Below are 12,197 nucleotides of genomic sequence, written 5' to 3' on the forward strand. Positions count from 1 at the left end.
ACCACTGTATAAGCCACTGTGTAGCAGCTGCACCATGTCTCTTCACCATTCTGGTATGCAAAACTGATTCGGGTGCCCACCTCGAAGTGGATGTATCACTCATGTTAGGTAGCTGGGTTTCCACTTCCACATGGTCACCAATTTTTTTCTTCAATAGTGACACATGAAACACATTATGTATTTTGGCGGTGGAGGGCAGTTGTAGCTTGTAGGCTACTTGACCAACTTTCTCAACCACCTGGAATGGTCCATAGAATTTGGCAGAGAGCTTGTGAAACACACTTGCAGGCATAGAATGCTGTTTATAGGGTTGTAGCTTCAAATAGACCCAATCTCCCACTTGAAACTCACGTTCTGTGTGTTTCTTATCATACAGCCCTTTCATTCTGGACTGTTCCCTCTGCAAGTTTCTTTTGATCACTGCTAGTAATTCATCTCTGTTCCTCAATTGTTCATCCACTGAAGCTACTGCTGTGGAGCCTGGTAGGTAGGGAATTATGGGAGGTGGTGCATAGCCATATAGTGCCTGGAATGGAGTCATCCTCAAGGCTGAGTGATACGCAGTGTTATACCACCATTCAGCCCACGGCAAGGCTTGCACCCAAGTGTGAGGTTTATCTCCCACAACACATCGTAGCTACTGCTCCAATGTTCGATTTAGATTTTCAGTTTGTCCATCTGTTTGAGGGTGGTAAGCTGTAGATCGACTGAGTTTAGTATCCTGCAATTTGAAAAAGGATTCCCAAAATAGGCTGAGAAATATAGGGTCCCTATCTGAGATAATATCCTCAGGCAGCCCATGTAGCTTGAATATTTCACCGATGAAAGCCTTGGCAACAGACACGGTTGTATATGGATGAGACAATGGGACAAAGTGAGCATACTTGGTGAGTTTGTCGATCACAACCCATATCACTGATTTCCCTTCGGACTTTGGCAACCCTACAATGAAATCCATTGATATTACACTCCAAGCTTTCTCAGGTATAGTGTGTGGTTGTAGCAATCCGGGAGGCAGGATGGTTTCATAGTGATTCCGTTGACAAATATCACAGTTAGCCACAAAGATTTTGACATCTTTTTGCATACCAGACCATGCAAAGTTCCTGTGTATGCGTTTGTATGTTCTTGTCCTCCCTGCATGACCTCCGAGTAAGCCTTCATGAAACTCTACCATGACCTTGTGTCTCCAATTGTCAATAGTAGGGACATAAACTCTTCCTTTGTAAAACAGTTGGGAGTTGACGAGTGAGTAGTGCTTCTTATTATGGGGATCCATTTGCAGGGATTGCATGATTTGAGAGGCCTCAGGGTCTTGCTTACAGGCTTGTTGTATTTCTAAAACATACTTGTGAATTGGCTGTGAAGCTCCACTAATCGCTGCAAGGTCTACGGTGTGGGACAAGGCATCAGGAGCAACGTTACTCTTCCCAGCCTTATATTGTATAGAGTAGTCGTACCCCATTAACTTCAGTAGCCATTTTTGTTGAGCTGGAGTGGTGATTCTTTGGTTCAAGAAATGCTCGATGGTCTTGTGATCTGTGTATATCTTGAAGTGATGCCCTAGTAGGTAAGGCCGCCAATGCTGCACTGCCGAGACAACAACCAACATTTCTTTGTCATAGACCGAAAGGGCTAGGTGTCTTTAAGCCAATGCCTTGCTCATGTAGGCAACAGGATGCCCTTCCTGAGATAATACTGCACCTAAACCCAAATCAGACGCATCACACTCAATTACAAACTCCTTGGAGAAGTCTGGAATGGCCAAAACTGGAGTGGATATTAGAGCTTCCTTTAAAGTCTCAAATGCCTTCAAAGCTTCCGTGGTCCAATGAAATCCCTCCTTCTTAAGCATGTTGGTCAGAGGCTTAGCGATAATTCCAAACCCCCTCACATACTTTCTGTAATATCCGGCTAACCCTAGGAATCCCCTTAATTGTTTGAGATTCTTTGGTTTTGGCCATTTCCTAATGCGCTCAATCTTGGAGGGATCCACAGCTACTCCTGCCGCACTAATGACATGCTCGAGGTACTCCACCTTTGAAGTGCCAAAGTTGCATTTGCTTTCTTTCACAGTGAGTGAGTGTTGTAATAGTCGTTGGAAGACTAGCTCCAAGTGCTGAAGATGTGTCTCAAGGGTAGGGCTGTAGATTAAGATATCATCAAAGAAGACTAACACAAATCTCCTCAGGTAATCCCGTAACACTTCATTCATTACTGATTGAAAGGTGGAAGGCGCATTTGTCAACCCAAAAGGCATCACTAGGAATTCATAATGACCGGAATGAGTTTGAAATGCTGTTTTGCTAATATCTTGCTCGGCCATTCTAATTTGATGATAGCCGGATCGTAAATCCAATTTGGTAAACACAGTGGCCCCATGTACTTCATCGATCAATTCATCCACAACCGGTATAGGGTATTTGTCTTTCACTGTAGCTGCATTGAGTGACCTATAATCCACACACATCCTCCAAGTTCCATCTTTCTTTTTAACCGGCAATACAGGTGATGAAAATGGACTTACACTTGGTCTGATGATTCCTGCATCCAACAATTCTTGCACAATCTTTTCAGTTTCTGCCTTTTGAAAGTGGGGATACTTGTAGGTTCGAACATTTATGGCTACTGTGTTAGGTACTAGCTCAATCTTGTGATCTTGTGGCCTTGCTGGTGGTAGAGAACTAGGAGTCTCGAACAACTCAGAATACTTGTGGATCAACTTCAAAATATCAGGGTGAGTTGTTTCCTTGGTCGGGGAATTTATCACCGTGTTGAGTTGGACTAGTATAGCTTCCCTCTCTTTCTTGAGTAACCTAGACATTACCTTGCAACCTACCACGACAGCTTGAGTTTCAGTTTCACCTTGCAATGCATATTCCTTTTTCCTGTAGTGAAACTTCATCCTCATGGTCTCAAAATTCCATGTTATGTCTCCTAAAGTCCTCAACCAAGTAGCCCCAAGAACGATTTCACACCCTGAAATAGGTAATATATAGAAATTAGCAGAAAAATGAAATTGTTGTAGACATAGCTCAAGTGTAACCTGTCCCTTAGTGTGCATAATTGCCCCACTAGCAAGCCGAACTCTGATGGGGTGGATAGATTGAACCTTGGCCTTAGACTGCTTAATAAGTGCAGGATGAATGAAGTTCTGGGAAGCTCCCGAATCGATTAACACATGTGCCTTTCTGTTATAAACCTCCCCCTTAAGTTGCATAGTTGATGTGTGACTTCCATCCCCCATAACCTGCAATTCCACTTCCTGATTTTCAACTTCTTCCTCAGGGTGTTGTACCTCTCTCACCTCAGCATTTGGATTCGGGACTGGCATCTCTCTTTCTTCCTGCATGACCTCAATTATCATAGCTTGGCCCCTTCTACAATTGTGGCCAGGCCAGAATATCTCGTCACAAAAGAAGCACTGATTTCGTGCTCTTCTTTCCTGGTACTCAGCTTGAGTTAGCCTCTTGCTCCCACCACCCTGGTTATTAGCCCCTACTGGTTGAGCAGCTTGTATCCTAGCAGGATTAGTGGGTGGTGCTCCTCTGTAATAGCCACCTGCATTTGTTATAGTGGCAGGTCTAGGTTGAACAACATGGTTGTTTCTGTTAGCAAAATTTCCCTTAGAGCTATGCCTGAGGTTCAACTCTCTCTCTTCGAATATTTTGGCCATCTCACATGCTTCATATAGAGTCCTAGGCTTCTGGACCTTCACATCTGCTCTGATGTTATCTTTAAGGCCCCCCAAAAAACAAGAAAGCAAAAGTTGTTGAGAGAATCCCGGAGCTCTCCTAGACAACTTAGTGAACTGCTCAATATACTGTTCCACACTCCCAACCTGTGACATTCTGGCTAGTGTGGCTTGGTAATCAACGACATTATGGCCACTGAATTCTCTCATTAGTAAATCAGCCAACCCCAGCCAAGTGTTTGGGAACTCATGTTCAAACATAAACCATCTATCAGAGGCTTTCTCAGTTAAGTGCATAGTAGCAAGGGTTAATTTTCTGTCTTCTGGCACTTGATAAAATTCAAAATACTGTTCAGCCTTATTCAACCACTCCACAGGGTCCCCTCCACTGAAAACATTAAGCTCCAACTTCATTTGTTTCATAGTTGGTAAGCTCGGGTCAAAGTGATGGTGATGGGGTGGTTGGAATAGTTGTTGTTGATATCCATAAGACTGTTGCTGATGAAAGTTGGCTCCTGACAGTGAGTTTGGTATGTAATTATATGGCATATGAGTTGTAGTAGTGGCAAAAGTAGGGTAAGCTGTGGCCATAGAGTGTGGCATAAATGACTGTGAGTAGCAGTGGTTTGTCATGTGGTTTGTCATAGCTGGTGGTGGTTGTGTCGGCATATCCACAAAACTCATGGGTGTGTGAGAGAAGGGTCCCGAATAGGACATAGTGAAGGGATCGGAGCTGCTTCCCATGGGTCCGTGTGAGGAGTTAAACTGTTGGCTGTTGGGAATAGCAATAGGTCCAGACGGACCAATGAAATGATTGAAAGGTTGCGATCCAAAATTGGAATGCTGGTAATAGTGAGTTTGAAGTTGCTCACTCTGCACTTGTGAACGAATTAAATTCACATCCTCCCTGTTTCTACTGTCTATGTTAATGGGGTTAGGCACCAAGGCTCCAGAAGCATTTGTAAACAACACATTATTGGGTCCCAATTCCACAGAGGCATTAACATTTCCAGTAGCAACTTCACTCGAAACAACTAGAGGTACCTCATTGTTTGGTGGGTTTAAGGATGTGTGAGGTTGAGAAACGCTATGTACTAGCAGTGGGGGTTCCAGTGGTTGTTGTGTAGGCCCTTGTGGAAGACGCCGAGACCATTCTCGCAGCTAAAATTGGTGAGCCAGACGTAGGAGGCAAAGACCCAAATTTCAGTGGGGAGGAGTCAAGGTGAGCTACAGCTGCAGTTGAAGTGTCCTTCATAGATCTGAGTTCATTCATCATCTCAGTCCGGAATGAGTTGAAGGACTCTTGGTACACATTCAGAGTAGACTGGAGTTCATTAAGTCTAGCCGTAGTCTCATCCTTGTGCACTTGTAGATCGAACTCCACACTGGTGAGCTCTCCCGAAGCTTGAGGAAGAGCTCCTCCTACCCCTTTGTGTTTAACCATCGCTCCCCAAAATCGAGAGCTCTGATACCAGTTGATGGGGATCTACCCTGGTACCGATTGCAGAGAGGAAAGGAAAATTGACACAAGCAAAGGAAAATTATATTTCTTCAAAAGTGGTTGCGCAGAACCCTAGTACAGCCATATATACTAGACTAAATGGCTATGATGGAGCCACGTCTCCCCCGACAAGCAAATCAGAAAAGACCCTAATACAAGTTTAATTAATTAAACTAAGTTCTGTAATAAAATATAAGTCTACCTAATTAATGATGGCCACGTGCGTCCTATGCTAACGAGCAACCCAACCTAATTAAATATTCCTTCAAGGCTGATCAATACTTGACTCGTAACAAGGTATAACCATATTAATGGCACTATCCCATGTTTTTTCGGAAATCTTACCCAGCTTGCAACAATTCATCTTCATGAAAATCAATTATCTGGTCCAATCCCATCTAGCTAGGTAATCTTGGCAAACTTACTGTTCTATATCTTAATTTCAATAAATTTCAAAGAGAGATTCCTGAGTCCTTATTCAATGTAGCAAGTCTCAAGAGACTTCTTCTAGCTTATAATAATCTCAGTGGTACAGTGGAGTTCCTCAAATTTCTTAAGCTACCAAATTTAAAGTGGGTAGATCTATCTGGTAACAACTTGGATGTGATCACTGAATCCAGAACTATGATTGCGTCCAGCATTCCAAGGTTAGAGTATCTAGGACTGGGTTCATGCAACATAAGAGAGTTCCCAAATTTCCTAAGATATCAAGATACATTATTTTACTTGAACCTTTCTTGGAACGGAATGCATGGCCAAGTACGAAAATGGATGTGGAACACAAGCAGAGTCTTTGGAGTTCTTGGACATTTCTCATAACCTCCTTTCAGGCTTTGACCAGCCTCCGGTTGTCCTTCCCTGGTTTGAACTAGAAGGGCTAGATCTTTCGCTCAACAGGCTTAGTGGGCCATTGTTGGTACCTTCGTTACACATGCAATTCTATCACATTTCAAACAACAAACTAACTGGAGAAATTTCACCTTTGATTGGTAATGCGAGTTTTTTTGTTTCCCTTGATGTGTCAAATAACCATTTGAGTGGTATGCTTCCGCGGTGTCTCGGAAACTATAGTAATACTCTTCAAGTTTCAGGTGTTGGTTTTCTCAAAATAGAAAAAAGAGTTTTAAGTGTTGCAAACAACTATTTTAATGGCACTCTTCCTCATTTATGCACCACCAATGGAAGCGGTTTGATAATGATTGATGTCAGTCGTAACCAACTGCAGGGGAAATTACCGAGGTCGTTGGCGAATTGTTTGAAGCTCCAGTCTCTTGTTCTGTCAAGCAATAAGTTCGACGATGTATTCCCCGTTTGGTTGGGAACTCTTCCAGAATTAAAAGTTTTGGTAATGAGGAATAGTGGGTTCCACGGTGTTATTCCAAGACATCAAAGCAATCCTGATGGTTTCCCCAATTTGTGCATCCTTGATCTGTCTCAAAATAATTTTACCGGTCAGTTTGCATTTGAATTCATCCTGTCTGGAAAATCAATGAGAGGTATCCATCTAAACGGATCAGAGTACATGAGTGCATATGAAATCTTCACTTATGAACATGGATCCAGTTACTGGTTAGTTGAGTATGTTATAACTGGTTACAGCTATGAGTACTCAATCACGCTGATGAATAAAGGTTTAGAGAGATACTTCCAAAAGATTCGTGAAGACTTCATGGCCATCGATCTGTCGAGCAATAGATTTGAAGGCAAGATTCCAGAATTTATTGGGAAGATAAAGGGGCTTCGCTCACTTAATATCCAGTTACATTCTAAGTGGCCGCATCCCACCATCCTTGGGAAACTTAACAAATCTTGAAGCTTTGGACCTTTCACATAACAAGTTCGTGGGTGAGATCCCTCCATCACTGTTGCAGCTTTCATCCCTCCAAATTTTCAGCGTCTCACACAACAATCTCACAAGTCAAATACCGGTTGGAAACCAGTTTAATACCTTCGACAACACTTCGTATGAGGGAAACCCAGGTTTGAGTGGATTTCCATTGCCAAAGAAATGTTCACGTCCTAAGGATGGGCCTGAACTTCCACCTTTAACACCAGAAGAAGATGGAGTTGAATTGGATTGGAAATTTGCTGCGGCGGGGTTAGTGAGTGGGTTGGTGGTGGGAGTGGTTCTTGCAGACTTTGTGATCACGAGGTTCAGTGAGCGATTCACTGAGATTGTTGCATTGCTGATCAGACTGATGAAAAGGATGAGAAGGCCCAGAAGTTGAGTGACCGATCAGGCTATATATGTTGCTCTTTGTTGTTTGTTTGCTTGTTTTTTTGTTTTTTTTTTGAAAGGCTTGTTGTTTGTTATGTGTAATAATAGATTTATACACGAGGTTTTGTAATATTAAAGTATGAATAACTTTAGAATTTTTCTTGGAGGATTCTGTAATTCTCTGTTTATAACTTCAAAAGGGTTAATTTTCATACACCCCGAATCCATGAGAATACTTCACATACACCCCAATGTCTTATTTTTTTTCCTCTTTACACAAACTTTTCTCCCTTTTCTTCCTACCTACCCATCTTGTCAACTTTCATACCTATAGTACCCCTTTTTGCAGTCTCTTTCGGTGTTTGCTTGTTTCGTATATCAATGATAATATTTTTCCTTTTCCGTTTTGTTTGAAACGTGGTGGGCCCATCAGAATTTTATTTGTTTAAATATAAGTGCAGTCGTTAAATTCATCCTCTATTTCAAAGGTAAACAGTACATTTTACTATTCATAATTTCGATAGTTGACAGACTTGAGTTAAATGTTATTTGTCGCAATACTACAAAAGAATTGAAGAAAGAAAGAGAAAAATTCAGAAAATTGAAAAACTATAGAGAAAGTCTTAAGAGAGACACTCCCAATTACTGGGATCTCATCTTTAGCATCCAAACTAGGATCTATAAAGTTGAGCAAGATATTGAAAATCTCTTAGATACTCTCAAAGAGGAACAAAAACCTCTTGATTATTTGAGCATTGGTTAGATCCGTAAATCACTGGTATCAGAGCTTGTAAAAGGCTCAGCAGGGGAATCCCCAATGGGGACAATGTCTGATTTGATAATAGAGAGACTGAATTCTCTATTAAAATCTTCTGATGAAAAATATCAGAACTTGCAACAAGAAATATCTAGATATCAAGATCATCTAGAAAAAAATACCTGTTATAATCCACCAATTAGAAAAATTGGAAAACAAACTGGATTATATCAAGGAACTTCCAAAAACGGAAGAAGAAAAACTAATAAGTGTTAGTAGAAAAATCAATGAACAACAAAAAACGCTAGATTCTATGAAAAATATACTGAAGGATAAGAAAGTGTCTACAGTAAAAACAAAGAAAGCTAATGGATTCAAACCATTAGAAAGACCAGAAAAGAATCTGTTCCGAACATGATTTTTCTGGATCCAGCAACTAGTTCTACTAGTATTCGGTATGAAAATCCGAAAGAAACTCGAGAGGTCAAAATGATGAGCATCTTCGGGAAAAAGAAAGGAGTTCAACTCCTAAATGCTGAAGAATTCGAATACAACGAAATCGAGCATGAGGTAAAAAAACGCCTCAATTCCAAAGCTAGATTTCAAACAAATCTACAAAAGGGGAACATTTGACCTGATGGATAGCCATCACTTCAAATTATTGGAATTTACAACCCCTTCCACAACAGGAGAAACAGATCTCTTGATGATCACTCCTGCTGAAGTGGCCAGAGCAAAAGCAAAAAATTATCAATTTATGCACATTGGAGCAGTCCAAGTAGGCATAAAGCTTTTAGCTCGAGAAGGCATAAACTGTTCAGTTCTATGTGTCTTACAAGACAATAGACTAACAGATTTTCAAGCTAGTGGCTTATTTCAATCAAGTGGCTTATTTCAACTGCTTCCCAAACTTCTCAACCAGCTTGAAAGATGCAGCTCATTATCTGAGACTGAGAGTCAAGACAGATGACATATCTATGAAAAAGGATATGCAAGAATTGGCAATAGTATACAGAATATACTATAAACTGATGAGTACCACAGTAGAGCCAAAGACAAGGATATCAAACATCCCTGGTCTTACTACTGGATTCCTCACCAGTCAGAAGAACCATTCACAACAGATTCACAAGGTTACTTGGAATGAAGTAACTTTTCCTATTGAATGGAAATTATCTGGTCCGAAGCTACCAGCAGCAAAAATTTACGAAAGTAGAAAGACTGGAGAAATCAGTCTAAATTTTGACAATCACAGGAAAAGTGATGTCTGTCCTGAGAACATCAGGATAAACAAAAATCTTCTCAGAAGAAGCTACAGCACTAGAGATGCTAGTGTTAATGGTACAAAGAACTTTGAAGAACCATCAGAGTCCATCACTGAAAAAGAATTGGAAGCTGATTTGAATAGACCAGTAAATATGCTTAGAGCACAAAAGCTCTATGATCTCTATGAAGAAGCAGAGTCCTGCGAAAATCCTGAACGATTAGAAAAACTAATCGAAGAAATGAAAATTTTCAATCCAGGAAAGGAAAGAAAACTCCTTCCCTACCAAGATATTGAAATGGAAGAAGGAGAAAGCTCCAAAACTTTTATCATTAGAGAAAAGGGAAAACCAAAACTCCCTATACAGAAAGCCCCTACGGGCAAAAACGGAGAAAGAAATTCTCAAAGATTTGTCCCAGAGGACAAGATACCCAGAGTACCAATTTCCAATTATGGTATCTGGCTAGATCTAGACAAAGCTCTAGACAAGAGAAAAACTCTTGACCAATGGGTAGACAGCCTGATGATGGCATCTGCTCTTACTCTTGGAAAATTTGAAGCTCCTGATCTTCAGATGTACTTTGAAACTACTCTCACCGGAGTAGCCAAGAAGTATTAATTACTTCTCTTTTAAAGAGACAGCCAGAGGAAAAGAATGGCTGGAAGAGATCAAGACTTCGAAATCTCCATATGATTTTGCAGTACCCTGTACGATAAGTTATGTGGAGATTTCTCAAATCTAAGCGAAAAGGCTAAAGAAACGGCCAAATCAAATATCCATGCTCTCAAAATTTGTGACATGAGATATTTTGAAGAATACTTGAATGAATTTCAAGAATATTACTGTACGATTGGTGAACTAGAGAATACAGATCTAGTCAACCTGTTTCATAGGAAACTCCCTGAACCATGGAAAACAACTGTGAGAGAAAGCATAGCTGAAAAACCAATTGAAAGATTTTCAGTTTGAGGAATTGCCGACAGAATCCGGCAATTACTAAAAGAGCAATGTAAAGCCAATTTTAGAGCTAAGATGGCCAAGAAACAACTCAAAGGAGTTGAAAATTTCTGTTACGGAATACTGGATATACCAACCAACTGGGGATGTCATGAATCCAAATTCCACAGAAAGAAGAAAGAAAAATATTACTCTAAAAAATTCAAAAGGAGTAATCAGAAAAAGGATTGGAAATTCAAGAAAAGTTTCAATTACAAGAAACAACAGGATGAAGATCCTAAGAAGAAATTCTTCAAGAAAAAGAAGAATACTCATCAACATAAACAACCAAGCAAGAAAGCTTGCAGATGTTGGTTATGTAAAGCTGAAGGGCACTATGCCAATAAATGCCCGGAAAAGGTTAAAAGATCTACTAAAGCTCTCTTTGAAGAATACGAGCATATAGTAGAAACAGCAAACATGAAAGGCTACGAAATAGCCTATTTTGATGATGAAGAAGACGACAGGTCAGTTTACTCTGCCTGGTCTGAAGAAGAAGAATCTTCTGATTCTGATACAGATTCTGAAGTAGAGTACTTCGAATCTAGACAGATGAATGTTTTCAAAATAAAAAACTGGGAAGAAAGTAAGACAGAATCATTAATGTCTTCTTATCAGGTAAACCCTGGTACATTCGTTTGTAACTGCTGTCTATGTCACGAAAAGGATGGTCTCCCTATGTTTTGTGAAGAGTCAAAAAAGACTTATCACAAAGAATGCTTCATAGCCGAAGCAAGAAGAAAAACCAAGAATGGCCTTGTCAGCCAATTGGTAGAACAAGAATATGAAGAATATTTCTCTGAACAAAAAGAGAAAAAGGTAGAAGCCTTGTTCCAAGAAATTATGGAACCATCTTCCTCAAAAAAGGAAGAAATCATCGATGAAGAAAAAATCGATGAAAATATTGAACTGGTTGAACCACCAAAAATTGTTCCGGAAGAATGTAAACCATTCATTCCAAAGGAACAAGCTCAGGAAAATGAGCTTCAACAATCGAAGGTCGTCTCTACAAGTAGATACAGCAACTACATAGAGATTGGACTAAAATTCCCTGATCACAAAAAATATCATCTACATGCCTTTGTAGACAATGGATCTGGATTTACTGTTGCAAAGAGATTTGCAATTCCAGAAGAACTCTAGAAAGAAGCTAAGAAAAGAACTGCTACTGGTGTCACGTTTGACGGAAGTCACCTCACCGTGAATAAAGTAGCAAAAAATGTTCATATCACCATTGGTGGAGGAACATTTATCATCCACAATGTCTGGCAATCTGAAGGCCAAGGCTCAGATTTCTTGTTGGGAAATGATTTTATTCTCCAACAGAGATTTATTCAGGATGCAGAAGCGATAGACTTCAGAAAAGGAGAACGGGTGTTCTGGGCAGACAGGCTTACTCAAGCCAAAAGTGTGGTAGGACCAAACTTTACTACACAATTTCAGAGATCGCAACAGAATAGTGGTGATCTTATGTGATGCCCCGGAAATTCGTAATTATTTTCCGAGGAATTTCCGGAATCTAATTTATGGTTGTTGGACGGTTTCGTGGCTCGTGGATGGAGCAGAAGCGTTTCGGACGAATTTCTATTTGAAAAGCGTGACTTTAGGGGTGCCACAAAGGTTGACTTTTTATTCGTTGGGATTCTCCGAAAACTTCCTTCACGAAAGTTGTAGAGCGCGTCGATACGAGTTCGTGGACATGTGGAACGCGAGAATCGGAGTTCGTATGAGAAAGTTATGGCCATTGGAAAGAATTTCCATTTTGG

At 40.5% G+C, this 12,197-nt stretch overlaps 2 protein-coding genes across 2 annotated transcripts in view; one reads left to right on the forward strand and one right to left on the reverse strand.

The window, feature by feature from the left end:
* Positions 1–1,645: 1,645 nt before the first annotated feature.
* LOC121049311 lies at positions 1,646–4,438 on the reverse strand. The gene has a single exon (XM_040506063.1). It carries the CDS (start codon positions 4,436–4,438, stop codon positions 1,646–1,648), a length of 2,793 nt encoding a protein of 930 aa, XP_040361997.1.
* A 2,383-nt stretch (positions 4,439–6,821) lies between these two features.
* LOC112164444 (putative receptor like protein 25) overlaps positions 6,822–12,197 on the forward strand; it is a 35,338-nt gene continuing 29,962 nt past the window's right edge. The window contains exon 1 of the mRNA XM_040507093.1: positions 6,822–6,923. Within this exon, the coding sequence (XP_040363027.1) occupies positions 6,865–6,923 (59 nt within the window). The 5' untranslated portion in view covers positions 6,822–6,864. The remainder of the gene's footprint in view (positions 6,924–12,197) is intronic.

This window comes from Rosa chinensis, chromosome 5 (genome assembly GCF_002994745.2).
Source record: "Rosa chinensis cultivar Old Blush chromosome 5, RchiOBHm-V2, whole genome shotgun sequence".
In the NCBI taxonomy this organism is placed as follows: Eukaryota; Viridiplantae; Streptophyta; class Magnoliopsida; order Rosales; family Rosaceae; genus Rosa; species Rosa chinensis.